We start from the raw sequence: 17871 nt of genomic DNA on the forward strand, positions 1-17871 counted from the left end.
GTGCCTGGTCTGTTTCGGAAGGTCTTGGGGAGAAGGATGTGCCTGTAAAGTCTGGCGGGGCTCGGACTTTCGATGGCCGGGTTATGAATTTTTAAATCCCGGCATGCATGTGTGGCTGGAGCCAGGGTGCACGTTAAAGTTTTCGGTGAACCATGTTTGTGCGAAGGGTTTGGGGCAAATAACAAGCCAAGCCGTGATCATAGTAGACCGAGCCTGGGCTGTTTCAAAAGGTCTTGGGGAGAGGGAGGTTCCTATAAAGTCTAGCGGGGTTAGGACTTTTGTTGGCCGAGTTATGAATTTTTAAATCCATGCATGCACGCATGGCTGGAGCCAGGGCTCATATTAAAGTTTTCAGCAAGCCATGCTTGTGTGGGGGATTGGGGGCAAATAACAAGCCAAGCTGTGATCATAGTAAACCAAGCCTGGGCTGTTTCAAAAGGTCTTGGGGAGAGGGAGGTGCCTGTAAAGGCTGGCGGGGCTAGGACTTTCGTTGGCCGAGTTATGAATTTTTAAATCCATGCATGCGCGCATGGCTTGAGCCAGGGCTCATATTAAAGTTTTCAGCGAGTCGTACTCATGCAGGATTTTGAGGGTGAATAGTGGGCCGAGCCTGGGCTGTTTCAAAAGGTCTCGGGGAGAGGGAGGTGCCTGTAAAGTTTGGTGGGGCTAGGACTTTCGTTGGCCAAGTTATGAATTTTTAAATCCCTGCGTGTGCGCATGGCTGGAGCCAGGGCTCATAATAAAGTTTTCGGTGAGCTATGCTTGTGCAGGGGGTTTGGGGCAAATAACAAGCCAAGCCATGATCACAGTAGACCGAGCCTGGGCTGTTTCAAAAGGTCTCGGGGAGAGGGAGGTGCCTGTAAAGGTTGGCGGGACTTGGACTTTTGTTGGCCGAGTTATGAATTTTTAAATCCCTGTGTGCATGAGCAGCTGGAGCCAGGTCCCATAATAAAGTTTTCAGCAAGTCGTACTCATGCGAGAATTTGGGAGTGAATAGCGGGCTGAGCCATGAGTACAGCCGGCCGAGCCTGGGCTGTTTCGAAAGGTTTCAGGGAGAGGGATGTGCCTGTAAAGTTTGCCAGGGCTGGGACTTTTGTTGGCATGGTTGGAGCCAGGGCTCATATTAAAGTTTTCGGCGAGCAGTGCTTGCGTGGGGCTTCGGGAGCATGGTTGTAGCAAGCCATGGCTGCCCTCTTCGGAAAGGGTTCGGCGTGCTCTATGCCCCTGTGAAAATCCATAGCGATGTGGTAAAATTAGTGAAAATATTTCTGCAAATGTGCATCTGTCAGATTCTTGGGTTGGCTCCGTCCCTGATCCTATAACTACAGTATACAATTTATACACATCACATTTGTTTTAAATGTATTTGTAGTAGCTTCATTGACAGATTAGTGCATTCCAGTTACAAGATAATGTAAAGCCAGTTTGTTGGTGCACCAAATAGTTAATTGTAAATAATTGTAGGTAGGAACAGAAGTCTGGAAAGGAGAACTGAATTAAAATCGGACCGTACGAGCAGGTCAAGTAATCATTCTTGCTAATCATTTGGATTTGTTGCCTTTTTTCCTCCATTAAACCTCATCTGCATAGAATTGAAAAAAAAAACTCAAGTCGCAGCTTCGTGTCGGATAATTCCACCGAAAATAAACGATCCCCCCAATATTTTGTCGCTTGCTAGTGTGAGTAGCAAAAAAAAAAAGTAGGTTTATAGGGATTGTGAGGTTTCTCTGCTTCCAAAGATCGTGAGAAGCCAATTCCAACAGGACGGCGCTCTGGAATCAAAAACGGCTCATAAGCCTGAAATTTTTTCAATCCTTAAAGACGCTCCTTGAAAAGAGTCCACATGTCTGTTGTCGGTTGTTCTGCAACACCAATACACCAGTTTTTTATCAACTGTAACATTCGGATGCACTGCCAAACTGCACACACTATATCTGTATAAAAGTATGCGAAGAAGCGTATATTTCCATGTCGTCGGCTTGCTCTACAGGGCCTCGTGTACACACTTCGTACAAGGCCTGTTCTGAGGCGCACGCGTCGTTTGTACATCAAGCATTCGAGGCAGCACACGCCAAAGAGAAAAGCACTCATTACAGCTGGTGAAAGAACCTTGACAGGTTCCATATCTTTTTTTCTTCTCCGAACGACTTTTCTGAAGGGAAAAATGTTCTTGCAACACGGGGGGAAAAAAAAATCAATTGAGCTAGAGATATAGCTGATGACCATAGCTGTAAATAAAAGCATTTTCAAAAAAACAAAACCAAAAAAAAAAAAACTCTATTCACTGGCAGAAAGCAGTAGAGCATGTGCTCCATTTCATGGCTGATCTGAAAAACTAGAGGACTTAAACACCCAAATGTGAGTGGGGAAAAAAAAAACGAGAATGTCTGGAGAAAAGATTAACAGATGAGTAGACGGTAGACGAGGGCTTTTTGGGATTCAGAACGCAGAGCGACGGCTGTAGACATGGACTTGCTCGGGATCAGAACGATCAAAACCATAAACGCTAATGAAAAGACAACATTTTGAATTAACAGAGATGTGTTAAAAGTAACTACGCTCCCAGTTGTGCACATTTATTCAGTATCAGTGAGCACTTATTTTTAATGTCGTTCCGTTTCTGTTTTCCGGCAAGAGGGCTTGATCAGAACCACTTATCACATTTTGGCCAGTTTAAGTGAGTTGTTGTTTTGTTATTAAAGGACGAAAATCGAGATCGAGTCATTGGATTGAGTTCCTGGCTGGATGTGACTTCGATGTGAAATGTTTAGATGGTTTTTTTAAGCCAATTTCAATACGAACTACTTCACAGTTATTCCACGAAATCGAGTCGTACATGAGCTGATAGCCGACGAGGCGCGTAGCTACGCGCCTCGTCGGCTATCAGCTCATGTACGACTCGATTTCGTGGAATAACTGCTTTATTCTATCCACATTCACTGGATTTTGAGAAACGGAGCATTTTTTATTTTTTTTGCAAAGCAAACCGGTGAAATGACAGTGAAAAATGCAATAATAATAATAATAATAATAATAATAATAATAATAATAATAATTCTTGAAAAATAATTGTTTAAAAAAGAGACGTTCTTACCATCAAATACTTTCATTCCATATTTTTGTTTGTTTGTTTGTTTTTTATACATTTTTGGGATCATCTTCTTCTTCTTTAGGGTTTTTTTTGGCGGTTGGCAAACCAACTTAACAGTGCATTACTGCCACCAACTGGCCTGGAGTGTGGAACAGGAGATCTTGGGGGGGGGGACTATATTCTTTTACCTATTTCTATTTCGCCGCCATTTTGTTTTTCTTGACTCATGGTATATGAGCTGATATCCTAGTAGTAGAGTAGCCAATCAGAGCGTGCGATTGCTCATATCCAGTGAATGTGGATGGAATAATAGCTCATAGTAGCTTCAATATTTTTTCTTTTCGATATTTTCAGTGCACAGTAACCGGCAGCTTAGTTAATGACATTTCCAGAGCGGCTTCCCAACACATCAGAAGTAGTCCTTGAGTTATTAATGGATGAGCATCAGGGAATCCTCAGATGGAGCGTATCAGCTGACTGAATGATTCTTCAGAACGGGCTCTGAACAGGCATGGCCTCCAAACAGATTTCAGGAAAAAAAATAAATGACTAAATCCGTAAACTTCAGTGCAATTTGGAGTGGATCGTATCCAAATGTTTTTTTCCTTTTCTTTTCCGTTCTATCAGAAACTGAAGTTAATCCAATTTTGTTATGCCATCAGCCAGATGTTAAGCAGTAGGTTTTTTAAAAATTTTTTTTTTACGTTTCTCCACAGGCCGCTCTCACTGCAGAGTAGGCATGCACAGATCAATAATGTTTCACTCGAAGATATTGCCTACTTCTGGCCAAATAACTGCAGTCTCACGTCGTGGAAAAGTACAAATAGCTCAAGTGTTCAGGAGGTTGTTTTAAAGCTGACGCCTTCAGCCATGTTCTGAAGAAGCATGAGATGGGATTGAGGTTATTTACTGCTCAGTTGTTACTGTGCAAAAGCAAAAATCACAAGATTTATTTTGTTAAAAAGCTGAAGGTGTATTCAAAAGGTGTTTTCACACTTGGCATGGATACTTGAGTCTGCACCCGGGACTGATTCTGGACCTTTCTGTAGGTGAAGCTCATAATTTTCACATGAAAATTCCTTCCGAACTGAGAATTGATTGTGTCACTTGTGCATGTAGGTTTGCAACACTACGCGACTCTGCTTATGACACTCAAAGCCCTTTTTGGATGCACTTTTCAGCTTGTATGAGCTCCAATGAGGAGATGTTCTGGTGTAAGAAATTTGCTTTCCAGCACAAGATGTACATTTACTGTTACACTTTTATTCCACTTGGACCGTAAAGGTACGCTAATTACAGTGCTCCAGTCCAATGGTGTTATATATCATAAGTATATACAACCCCGATTCCAAAAAAGTTGGGACAAAGTACAAACTGTAAATAAAAACGGAATGCAATAATTTACAAATCTCAAAAACTGATATTGTATTCACAATAGAACATAGACAACATATCAAATGTCAAAAGTGAGACATTTTGAAATTTCATGCCAAATATTGGCTCATTTGAAATTTCATGACAGCAACACATCTCAAAAAAGTTGGGACAGGGGCAATAAGAGGCTGGAAAAGTTAAAGGTACAAAAAAGGAACAGCTGGAGGACCAAATTGCAATTCATTAGGTCAACTGGCAATAGGTCATTAACATGACTGGGTATAAAAAGAGCATCTTGGAGTGGCAGCGGCTCTCAGAAGTAAAGATGGGAAGAGGATCACCAATCCCCCTAATTCTGCGCCGACAAATAGTGGAGCAATATCAGAAAGGAGTTCGACAGTGTAAAATTGCAAAGAGTTTGAACATATCATCATCTACAGTGCATAATATCATCAAAAGATTCAGAGAATCTGGAAGAATCTCTGTGCGTAAGGGTCAAGGCCGGAAAACCATACTGGGTGCCCGTGATCTTCGGGCCCTTAGACGGCACTGCATCACATACAGGCATGCTTCTGTATTGGAAATCACAAAATGGGCTCAGGAATATTTCCAGAGAACATTATCTGTGAACACAATTCACCGTGCCATCTGCCGTTGCCAGCTAAAACTCTATAGTTCAAAGAAGAAGCCGTATCTAAACATGATCCAGAAGCGCAGACGTCTTCTCTGGGCCAAGGCTCATTTAAAATGGACTGTGGCAAAGTGGAAAACTGTTCTGTGGTCAGACGAATCAAAATTTGAAGTTCTTTATGGAAATCAGGGACGCCGTGTCATTCGGACTAAAGAGGAGAAGGACGACCCAAGTTGTTATCAGCGCTCAGTTCAGAAGCCTGCATCTCTGATGGTATGGGGTTGCATTAATGCGTGTGGCATGGGCAGCTTACACATCTGGAAAGACACCATCAATGCTGAAAGGTATATCCAGGTTCTAGAGCTACATATGCTCCCATCCAGACGACGTCTCTTTCAGGGAAGACCTTGCATTTTCCAACATGACAATGCCAAACCACATACTGCATCAATTACAGCATCATGGCTGCGTAGAAGAAGGGTCCGGGTACTGAACTGGCCAGCCTGCAGTCCAGATCTTTCACCCATAGAAAACATTTGGCGCATCATAAAACGGAAGATATGACAAAAAAGACCTAATGGCCCGGTCACACCGCCCGAACTTTGCTGGAGCATTCCTTGAACGGTAGGGAGGGGGGGCCGAATTTCGACAACGCTCGTCACCGCGCACAAAATGGGAAAAAAATCGAAAACACGGGCGTTGGCTTAGCGGTGCACCGCTGAAGCCGGCGTTGTTTTAGCGTTGTTTTAGCGGTAGCGAGTGTTGGTTTAGCAGTGACGCGAGCGTTGGTATAGCGGCGTTCTGCGCATGCGGGCTTTGGCTCGGCGGGGGTATAAAGTTGGTTTAGCACCAATCATAGCAAGTCTCTCAGCATCCATGGTGATACAGTTTTACTGTAACTTTGAGCAAATTCGATATAGATTAGGTCTGAACTCAATGGCAGCTCGATTCCAAATGAGCTCCTGGTCCATTTCTCCCCGTATTTATAGCCAAATTCTGGTCCCGCTCTGACATCTCTATACCAACGCCAAACCAAAGTTCATCGCCGCCATGGATAGCTGCTTCAACGCCCGACACCGTTCCAGCAACCCCGTGTCCGCTCGTAAAACGCTTACAACCGCTCCACCGAAGTTTGTGCAACGTTTAATCGCCGCCCGGGCAACGCTGGTGAAGCAGCGGTGGTCCAGCGTTCAAGATTTCTGCGTTGGCCTAGCGGACCCAAGCATCCACGAACTTGTGTCTAGCGTTGCCAAACTTTGACTGGGCGTTGGTGGAGCGGGGGTGAACTTTGCCGGGGCGGAAAATTGCCCCCTCCTCACCGCTCGCAATATTTTGTGCAGCTCAAAACTTTCGGAGCGGTAGGAGGGCCCCTCGAGAAACATCAGCAGTGGCCGAGCGTATACGGCGTTGCTTTAACGGGGGCCAACTTTTGTTAAACGGTGGTGAACGGTTACGAGCGGTGATTAATTTTTTTCACCGCTCCAGGAACGCTCCAGCAAAGTTCGGGCGGTGTGACCGGGCCATTAGACAAGAATGGGTTAACATTCCTATCCCTAAACTTGAGCAACTTGTCTCCTCAGTCCCCAGACGTTTACAGACTGTTGTAAAGAGAAAAGGGGATGTCTCACAGTGGTAAACATGGCCTTCTCCCAACTTTTTTGAGATGTGTTGTTGTCATGAAATTTAAAATCACCTAATTTTTCTCTTTAAATGATACATTTTCTCAGTTTAAACATTTGATATGTCATCTATGTTCTCTTCTGAATAAAATATGGAATTTTGAAACTTCCACATCATTGCATTCCATTTTTATTTACAATTTGTATTTTGTCCCAACTTTTTTGGAATCGGGGTTGTATAAACACACAAGTGATTACAGGAAATCACGCGCACTGATTGGTCAAGAAATTCAGACTATTTCTTGATAATCACCTTGAGCGACTGGGCCAAATGTTGGCCGATCGCTTCGTCACCGTAAGTGAGGAAGAATTACAAATGATGAAAGATAAACGCTGTTCCTAAAAGCACTAAAGGTGCTACGAAGTTTGGTCTAAAACTCTTCAAAGGTAAGGTGGGGTTGTGATTTATTTTATCGATTTCAAAACAAAGGATTTTATGTGGCATTTACTTCAACTTCCTCTCAGTTATCACTGAGCAGTTATGCCACGAAATCGAGCCGTACATGAGCTGAGAGACGACGAGGCACGTAGCATCGAGTTAGCTATAAGCCATGTGCGACGAGATTGAGTGGAATAACTGTTTTATTCTATCCACATTCACTGGATTTTCAGAAACAGCATTCTTATTTTGATTTTTTGCAATAAAAACTTTATACAAAACGTCCGACAAAATCATTTCCGCTTAGAATGTAAACAAACTGGTGAAATGACAGGAGCAATTTGTGAAAAATGCGATAATAATTAAAAAAAATTTTTTCAAAATAGCATCAAATACTTTCATTCCATATTTTGTCCCTTTTTTTGTATTTTTTGAGGTTGTTGTCATCAAGTAGAGTTTTTATTTCGTCCTTGGTTGCTTCAGCGAGACGCTCTGCCATTTTGTTTTTCTCTACTCACGGTATATGAGCTGATATCCTAGTAGTAGAGTAGCCAATCAGAGCGCGCGATTGCTCATATCCAGTGAATGTGGACGGAATAATCAGCGATATTCACTTCGGTCAATAATTGTTAAGATAAGGCATTATGACTCCTCAGCTGAACGCACCAAGCCATTCCATACCGTTATAAAACTCGAAACAGGACGCAGAATCAGTGATCGCTTCCACATCTGATGTGAATTGCACCCCAGACCACTGTTTTCAAGAAAACCAGGAATCGTATTCGTTGAAAACAGCGATCACATATCATCAAAGTTACCAGACTCTCTGGGCAAACTGGCCTGAGTCCAAAAAAAAAAAACAAACCCTCAAGTGTGAAAACAACCCAAGAGTTTCATACTGTGTACTTCACCATTTTAATGATCATTCACATGGGGAAAAATGTCTGGAAGCAAAATAAACTGTCTTATGGTATCAGAAGATGGTGAAGAAGAAGTACTTACTATATGGGACACACTCATACTGGACCTCGAGATACTTGTATGTCCCAGGACAAGGATCTGGAAAGACATCTGATCCAGTGATAACGACACATTGTGTCCGGTTGTTACATCTGAAACGCAGAGCAGCCGGAGAGTTAATATTTATCCATTTTGTTTTGTTTTTCATAGATCAGAATATTTTCAGGAGGATCAGGGTTCGAAACCCTCCTGAACTCAGTCCTCGACAAGAATATAAAGTCAAGGGCATTTGAATACAAGTTAAGCATTTCCGAAGCAGAAAAACAAAACCGTATTTAGGGATGACATTGTAAAATATTCATCAAGGATATGACTATGTGAAGTTGTCACTCTCTCCTGGCTTTTAGCTGTTTTTTAGGGCAACTTCTGACAGTTCTGGAGCTGAAACAGAAGCAGCGCAAGAATTTAAATGCGAGCAAATCTAAAAAAAAAAAAAAAAGGCTAAATTAACCTGGGTACTGATGAAAAGAAAGAAAGAAACCAACAAATCAAAATGGTTCGAAGTACAAATAGAAAAAGATGTAAGCTGCTTTTTCGTTAAAGACGGGAGCGAGGAAGAGTGCGGCTCCGGCTCCATAGGGAGGCTTTAATAGCTTAAGTGAAGGGACGCTGATTGCCAATGAGGCCAAGTGACTGTTAGGGTGTGAACTCAAAATTCAGTTCAGGTCTCCAGAAAGAGGCTCATCAGGCATTCATGTGTTGATGCTCTCAGTGGAATAAATCACCTTAAGTATTTCAAACAAGAATCATTTCTGCGTTTGTGTGTTACTGCTGAGAGACTGCCAGCTTTTACAGTTGGCAGTGACCTTGACTATGAAGTTAGACATCTTGGTGAATTAAAATGAATTAAGTGTGTGTGTGTGTGTGTGTGTGTGTGTGTGTGTGTGTGTGTGTGTGTGTGTGGTGAGTACAAGTATTTAGCCTTTTGTGAGGATAAAAAAAAGATGAAACATCCTCACAATGATAAGACAGTTTCAAATGTCCTCAGTTACACGGTCCTCACAAAATGATGGTGTTTTATAGCTTCTATTAAAAAAAAAAACTAGCAGAGGCAGTTAAGGTGTGTGTGTGTGTGTGTGTGTGTGTGTGTGTGTGTGTGTGTGTGTGTGTGTGTGTGTGTACAAATAAGTATTTAGCCTTTTGTGAGGACAAAAAAAAAAAAAGAGATGAAACATCCTCTCAATGATCAGACAGTTTCCAATGCTCTCATAGCTACACGGTCCTCACAAAATGATGTTTTACAGCTTCTATTAAAAGTGTGTGTGTGTGTGTGTGTGTGTGTGTGTGTGTGTGTGTGTGTGTGTACACAATTATTTAGCCTTTTGTGAGGACAAAAAAAAAAAAAGAGATGAAACATCCTCACAATGATAAGACAGTTTCAAATGTCCTCATAGTTACACGGTCCTCACAAAACGATGGTGTTTTATAGCTTCTATTAAAAAAAAAAATAGACAAGGCAGTTAAGGTGTGTGTGTATGTGGGTTTATATACTACTGATGACCAAATGTCCCCACAAGGATAGTAAAATCTGACATTATCGACATTGTGGGGACATTAAGATGGTCCTCACAAGGAAATTGCTGTTGTATTTTTTTCTTTAAACAAGAAGTGAAAAAATAAAAGAGCCAAAAAGTTTTCTTTTCATTACTGAGGTGAAGGTTAAGGTTAGGTTTAGGTGCAGCACAGCATTAATTAACTGCAATTATAATAATTATGTCAATGGAAGGTCCTCACAAGGATAGTGAGACAAATGTGTGTGTGTGTGTGTGTGTGTGTGTGTGTGTGTGTACAAAAGTATTTGGCCTTTTGTGAGGACAAAAAAAAAAAAAAGAGATGAAACATTCTCACAATGATAAGACAGTTTCAAATGTCCTCATAGTTACACGGTCCTCACAAAACTGGTGTTTTATAGCTTCTATTAAAAAATTAAAAATAAATAAAAACTAGACGAGGCAGTTAAGGGGGCAGCATGGTGGTGTAGTGGTTAGCGCTGTCGCCTCACAGCAAGAAGGTCCGGGTTCGAGCCCCGTGGCCGGCGAGGGCCTTTCTGTGTGGAGTTTGCATGTTGTCCGCGTGGGTTTCCTCCGGGTGCTCCGGTTTCCCCCACAGTCCAAAGACATGCAGGTTAGGTTAACTGGTGACTCTAAATTGAGCGTAGGTGTGAATGTGAGTGTGAATGGTTGTCTGTGTCTATGTGTCAGCCCTGTGATGACCTGGTGACTTGTCCAGGGTGTACCCCGCCTTTCGCCCGTAGTCAGTTGGGATAGGCTCCAGCTTGCTTGCGACCCTGTAGGACAGGATAAGCGGTTACAGATAATGGATGGATGGAGGCAGTTAAGGTGTGTGTGTGTGTATGTGGGTTTATATACTACTGATGACCAAATGTCCCCACAAGGATAGTAAAATCTAACAATATCGACATTGTGGGGACATTCAGATGGTCCTCACAAGGAAATTGCTGTTGTATTTTTTTCTTTAAACAAAAATTGAAAAAAATAAAAGAGCCAACAAGTTTCCTTTTCATTACTGAGGTGAAGGTTAAGGTTAGGTTTAGGTGCAGCACAGCATTAATTAACTGCAATAATAATAATTATGTCAATGGAAGGTCCTCAAAAGGATAGTGAGACAAATGTGTGTGTGTGTGTACAAGTATTTAGCCTTTTGTGAGGACAAAAAAAAAAAGAGATAAATAATCCTCACAATGATAAGACAATTGCAAATGTCCCCATAGTTACACGGTCCTCACAAAATGATGGTGTTACATAGCTTCTATTTAAAAAAAACAAACTAGAAGCAGTAGTTAAGGTGTGTGTGTGTGTGTGTGTGTGTGTGTGTGTGTGAGAGAGAGAGATTTGGGTGTGTCTGTATGCTTGCGAGAATGGATTTCTGGGTAAATAAACGAAGAAATTGTCCAAACTTCAATCACGCTTTCTATATGCACAGGGATTTGTGATACAATTGAAGCAAACGCCGTAGATACTCGTCCACATAAAAATGATCAAAATGGACCTCTTGGCAATCAGCTCTTCTAAATATTTCACAAGGTTTAAAAGAGTTTGCATTTTTCATGGATTAAAAAGTCCTTAAATGATTTTTGGACCTGTATTTATTACTCACATGCCATCCTGTAATTACATCCAGACATTAATTTCAATAATTGGGTGATTGGGTTCATACTCAGTATTTCACCATATCAGCAAGGGTCTCGAAATATTTATTTAAAAAAAAAAAAACCACACACACAATGTCTGGGCTTTTAGACTGGGCTATTTGGTTGGAAAAACATGAGGAAACCATGCACGCTAAGATTATCTCACAGTTGGAACTATTTTGCTTGTGCATGTTGCGGGGCAGTGATAAGGAAAAGAAATTATTTCCCGCATGACTCAAGCCTTAAAATATATAGAATATAATGTAGTGAAACAGCCTCAGTAAGCAATTATTTTAAATTTGCAAGACCTGAGAGTATGTAGTATGGAATTAAGGGCTGTTTGGGGGGGGGGGGGGGGGGGGGGGGGGGGTTCGGTGGGATTGAACCACAGCATTATGAGCTACTCAAACCAAACACCAAATATTAAAGTATGTGTAAGAAACGGGAATATTTCACATGAGACGTAAACATGAGATTCGGTTGAAAGGATTTCCGAGATGGACGAATTCTCCATTGAAGACTCGAACTGGATGGCGAGAAGCTGCTGAAATGGCATTAATAAGTCATAAATCAAAGTCAAAGATAAGTGACAGCGTAATCAGGCCAGTGTGATTTTACTCCTCCAAGGGTTAATGAGAAATGAAAGTGAACCTTGTCAACAAAACTAACTAACACGTTTTTAATTGCCTTCTCTAAAGATGAGCACTAAGAAAGATTACCTTGTGGGAATGCCACCCAGGAGCAACACTGTTTTATTGCAATACCCTACATGTGGTGTTTTAATTATACAAGCAACGCCAGCTAGTTTCATCATATAAACATACTCTGTATTAAAGCCCCTGTAAGGCCATTTAAATGACCTTCCTCCAAAACATCTTCACTCGATCTGGCAACAACTGTTTGGCTCTGAACATAACCTCTAATTAAGAACGTGTCAGAATTTTTTTTGCCCTTTAAAAAACAATTGCCCGCTCCTTGCATCATGTAGCCCATCTGAAAGGCCATGGTAATCTGTACAGGATGTTTGTTGTACAGCACATTTGTGACTTTTTCCAATAAAACCAGATGGAAAATGCCATCTATAGCCAGAGGATCCACTGTTCCAAACTGACACGCTTAAAAACAAAAGGAAAAAAAAGAAATGCATTAATCTGTTTGCATCAACGATTTCATTTTCCATTATGTCGTCAGTGACAAAGCAGAAGTGGGTGGCAGGAAGGCACTTAAACGACAAGAGACGCTTGAAGAGAAGCTAATTTTGAGTTGTCGGATGTTTTGTGTTCGAGTACACTATGAATTCCTGCTGAATGGTAATTGTGCTGTCAGAGATATGACCTTGACACCGGCAATGTCGGCCATACGCACGCTCTGAGTCAAGCAGAAGAATTATATGTGCTGTGAGAGCCGGTCTGCTTTGAATATGTCAATCAGTACCAGGCGTAAGAGCTTGTGTATTTGACTAACTATTAAACTGTTGATTTAGTCTTGTTTTGCAGTTTTGCTTTGGCTGAATCCAGGTTCAACCTTTATTTCAGACGCAACACTGCAAATCTTCCCTCAGCAACTCAACAGTCATAAGAAACAAAACAACAACAACAACAACAACAACAACAAAACAGTCTCAATGAGGCTGTAGCTCATACCAGCCACTGTGAGTTTGAAATCCGATCAATCCTGTAGGAGGAGTCGCGATTTTTCTAAAATTGCATATGACCCCTTTGTAGCCGCCTCCATGGTAGGTGGCGCCACTTGGTGAACAGCTCTCGCTGGAATATGTCTTTAGAGTCTTCTGGGTGAGTTTCAGTGAAAACGTCTGAGCAGTTTACGAACAATAGTGTTTGGTGTGACGAGTCAACCAAAAATTTCAGACGCCCATAAAATTGTAAATATGACAGGTGGCGCCACCATCTTGACAACTTTTATGCACACCCACCTGGGGAACATTGTACGTGAGTTTGATCAAAATCCTGTAGGAGGAGTAGTGATTTTCATAAAATTGCATGTGACCCCTGTGTAGCCACATCCATGGTAGGTGGCGCCACCTGGTGAACAATTCTTGTTGGAATATGTCTTTAGAGTCTTCTGGGTGAGTTTCAGTGAAAACGTCCGAGCAGTTTACGAACAATAGTGTTTGGTGTGACGAGTCAACCAAAAATTTCAGACACCCATAAAATCGTAAATATGACAGGTGGTGCCACCATCTTGACAACTTTTAGACATTCCAACCTGGGGAACATTCCATATGAGTTTGATCAAAATCTGATCACTCCTGTAGGAGGAGTTGCGATTTTTGTGAAATTGCATGTGACCCCTTTGTAGCCGCCTCCATGGTAGGTGGCGCCACCTGGTGAACAATTCTCATTGGAATATGTCTTTAGAGTCTTCTGGGTGAGTTTCAGTGAAAACGTCCGAGCAGTTTACGAACAATAGTGTTTGGTGTGACAAGTCAACCAAAAAATTTCAGACGCCCATAAAATCGTAAATATGACAGGTGGTGCCACCATCTTGACAATTTTTATGCACACCCACCTGGGGAACATTGTACGTGAGTTTGATCAAAATCCTGTAGGAGGAGTAGTGATTTTCATGAAATTGCATGTGACCCCTTTGTAGCCGCATCCATGGTAGGTGGTGCCACCTGGTGAACAATTCTCGTTGGAATATGTCTTTAGAGTCTTCTGGGTGAGTTTCAGTGAAAACGTCCGAGCAGATTACGAACAATAGTGTTTGGTGTGACGAGTCAATTGTGGATGGACGACGGACAGATGACGCGTGCTCGCATAAGCTCATCCGGCCTGGCCTATGGTTGGATGAGCTAAAAAAATGAATCTTGAAAATGGAAAAGTGTGAAATTAACAGTGGGCAGACTTTTCATCTAAAAATCAAGGCAACCTTGTTTGATAAGACGTCATTATTTTCGTTCAATGCGCCCTCTTCTCTTTAAACCACAGTGAATGGATACTAATGGCAAGGACTTTTACGGCACTTAAACACCAAAGACTGTTTGTCTTCCTTCAGCGAATTCAGAACGAATGCTTACATTTGAAGACGGGATTTGTTTTTTGACAAAATCAACATGTCCTTGAGCCTAAATAGTTTCTTTGTGACATTACTTCAGCGATGTTCTTGTAAATTTTACTGCACCTTTAAAAGCATTATAAGGACTTCTTTCCTCAAAGTCCTCGAAAATCCTCCAAAAAAAACCCATCATATTCCTCTTCTCTGCTTTTAACAAATGTTGGCTGCATCGAATTTAACTATGAGGCAGGAGCTCCACTGCGGGTTAGCAGTGCTTTTTTTTGCCAGATGCGCAGCGTTGGTTGGACCTTATGAAATGTTAATATCTCAGCTGCTTTAAATATATACCATCACAGCTAGCAGCAGCAGCCGCAGCAGTAGAGTTCCCAGTGCTATGAATGTGTGTGTAAGTGTGTGTATGTGGGTGTGTGTAGCCTGGCACCGACACAAGAACGTCCTGAGAGAGCAGGAGCAAGCACAAGTGTCACAAATATAAATGGTTTGAGAGGAGAGCATTACTCAGAGCCGCAGCCTGTGCCACTACTGGCAAGAGCCGAGATTTGAACAAAGAAAACCAGCTTTTCAATCTGTAAAGGGCTGCTCAGGAAATGGCTGTGTGTGTGTGTGTGTGTGTGTGTGTGTGTGTGTGTGTGTCTCTTATGTATAACATTTATGAGACGGCTTGAGCCATTGGCATGTTGAACATTAGAGACAAAACTATGTACCGTAGGGTTTCCAGTTCTCTAAAATGACTAACTAATTTGACACAGCCATTCTGTCTGTGTAGTATTTCACACAGCTATCCTTTTCAACATACCTGCCAGAAAAGAAACCTCTGGAAGCTCCGTTATCATCTTTTTTTTTTTTTTTTTGACATGGCTTAAAATGACTTCTCAGGTGCACCTGGGAAAGGAACTCTTTCGTGATCTGCGACTGAGCCTTACCACTGACATTCAGCTTTGTTTATGTTATTTCAGCTGTCCCCTTAGCAGTAAGTAAGTAACGAATGGAAAACAACTGCCATACTTAAAGAAACTCTGAATAATAATAATGCTTTATCTCCGAAACCAATCTGAAATGCAGGAAATGGAGTCCACATTTCCATTATGAGTGATGCTTGGCATGCAGCCTTTACCTCTGAGATATGATTTTGTAGGCATCTGGGAGGTAGCAGTTGATGTTTTCCATCTGGAAAGGGTCGGCGTCGCAGATCTTGTCGTCCGTGCGGCCGTAGTTGGCCGTCTCGATCATGATGACATCACTCCCTGGGCATCGGAGGTCAATGGGGTAACCTTCGCACGAGAGCTCTCTGCGTACCAGGCCGAATGGCAGAGCTGCTCGACTGAAGGCTGGAAAACACAACAGTTAACAATGATTATAGTCCACTGAGAACTGTTAATTACACATTGTGACACATTTTACTCTTGTTTGCTCATTAGCCATACACAGAGACGCTCCAAATATTTTTCAGCGAAACAAAAGAAACCCAAAATGAACGTGTTTGCAAAAAAGACCGTATAATCAAATCCCAGACTGACCACAACACCACCTCGGGTAAAGCTTGCGAGCTCTTTCTGCTTCCATAGGTTAGCAAAGCAGCTAGCGATACTGTTACTGGTATGAAGGTGCATTTGTGCACATGACATGGGTAGCTTGTACATCTGGGAAGGCATCATTAATGCTGAATGATAAATACATTTTTCAGATCAATATGCTGCCATCCAGACAAAATCTTTTTCAGGGAAGGCCTTCCTTCTTTCAGCAAGACAATGCCAAACCGCTTTCTGCACATATTAAAACTGCATGGCTCTGCAGTAAAAGAGTCCAGGTGCTAAACTGGCCTGCCTGCAGTCAAGCCCTGTCTCTCATTTAAAACATTTGGTGCATTATGAAGCTCAAAATATGGCAAAGGAAACCCCAAACTATTGAACAAATGAAATTGTATATCAGGCAAGAATGGGACAACATTTCTCTTTCAAAACTACAGCAGCTGGTCTCCTCAGTTCCCAAACACTTACAGAGTGTTGTTAAAAGTAGAGGTGATGCAACACAGTGGTAAACATGCCCCTGTCCCAACTTTTTTGAAACATCAAAATGAGCATGTATTTTCAAAAAACAATACAATTTCTCAGTTTCAACATTTGATATGTTGTCTTTGTACTATTTTCAATGAAATATAGAGTTTCCGTGATTTGCAAATTATCACATTCTGTTTTTATTTGCAATTTACACAGCATCCCGTTTTTGTTTTTTTTGTTTTAATTTGAGTTGTAATCTGCCCTCAAAATAAATGTCCATTAATTGCTTCAGGTTAAAGGGTCCGGCTCACCCTTCCCAGAATCCTCTGCGGCGAGTAGCAAGTCTCCATTTTCAATGCGAGCGATATTCCAAGCGATAACCAATCTGCAACAATTCGGCGACATCTTAAACAGTAACATGAAATTGAATACATTTTGTTAGTGTCTATATTTTAAATTCTTTTGATGGATCCCGTACGTTTTCATATGGTTATTCCGTTGTAATGGAGGCCGCTGAGGAAAGAAAAGATACACCAAGATGAAGAAAAATGATCACTAAGAGTGAACTTGCAGAGGTTTTGCTGCACAAAGAGCTAACCGAGTAGCGGTCACCTGCTTTTAAATCACATTGGTGCACACATAAATAAATAAATAAATAAATAAAATGGATTCTGGGAAAAGTGAGCCGGCCCCTTTAAGTCTGAAAGCTTGTACAACTACATGACCAAACTAGTTGTCTTTCTTCTATCCTCAATAGCTTTTAACAAAGCAACAATCAAAAACCAGCCATATTTTCAGTCACTGCAAGGTTTTTGAAAAAAACAAGATCAGCTGTGAGCTACTGCTCACTTACGTATCCCCCCCGCTCTCGCTTATATCAGAATGCAAGCAATCGAAGGAACAGGACACTTATTATGAATGTTGACTTCAACAAATAATGAACCCTGAAACAAGTAAGTAAAGAGCAGTGTCTCTCCCCAGGGATTTCAAATAACATCTTGCTAAACCGTCATTTTGAAATAGCATTTTGCTTCTTGAAATAGCATCAAAATCCACACTCTATGTTTTGTAAATACATTCAGTCGGTAAACAGGAAGTTGATGTGTGACAGACCTGAAAACAGTATACAGGGTATAGAACCCCAAGCTGAAGCTCGGTACCAAATATCAAGCAGTTGTGATTTGTAGTTGCTGAGAAAAATGTTATGAAAATTTTATAACTCCATGGTATATGTTTTGTAAATACATTCAGTCGGTAAACAGGAAATCGATGTCTGACAGACCTGAAAACGGTATAGACGATATAGAACCCCAAGCTAAAGCTCGGTACCAAATATCAAGCAGTTGTGATTTGTAGTTGCTGAGAAAAGTGTAACGAAAATTTTGTAAATCCACGCTATATGTTTCGTAAATACATTCAGTCGGTAAACAGGAAGTCGATGTGCGACAGACCTGAAAATGGTATACATGGTATAGAACCCCAAGCTGAAGCTTGGTACCAAATATCAAGC

At 41.5% G+C, this 17871-nt stretch overlaps 1 protein-coding gene across 13 annotated transcripts in view; it reads right to left on the reverse strand.

The window, feature by feature from the left end:
* Positions 1 to 17871, reverse strand: part of LOC132875318 (adhesion G protein-coupled receptor L2-like) — a 407634-nt gene that overhangs the window by 284145 nt on the left and 105618 nt on the right. For all 13 annotated transcript variants that reach the window (XR_009651878.1, XR_009651883.1, XM_060912544.1 and 10 more), the window contains 2 exons: positions 15479 to 15692; positions 8157 to 8266 (listed from right to left, as the gene is read on the reverse strand). Coding sequence is in view for 11 of the 13 variants with exons in the window: in XM_060912544.1 (XP_060768527.1) it covers positions 8157 to 8266; positions 15479 to 15692 (324 nt within the window). In the remaining 2 variants the exon portion in view is untranslated. The remainder of the gene's footprint in view (positions 1 to 8156; positions 8267 to 15478; positions 15693 to 17871) is intronic.

The sequence above is a fragment of the Neoarius graeffei genome, chromosome 1 (genome assembly GCF_027579695.1).
Source record: "Neoarius graeffei isolate fNeoGra1 chromosome 1, fNeoGra1.pri, whole genome shotgun sequence".
In the NCBI taxonomy this organism is placed as follows: Eukaryota; Metazoa; Chordata; class Actinopteri; order Siluriformes; family Ariidae; genus Neoarius; species Neoarius graeffei.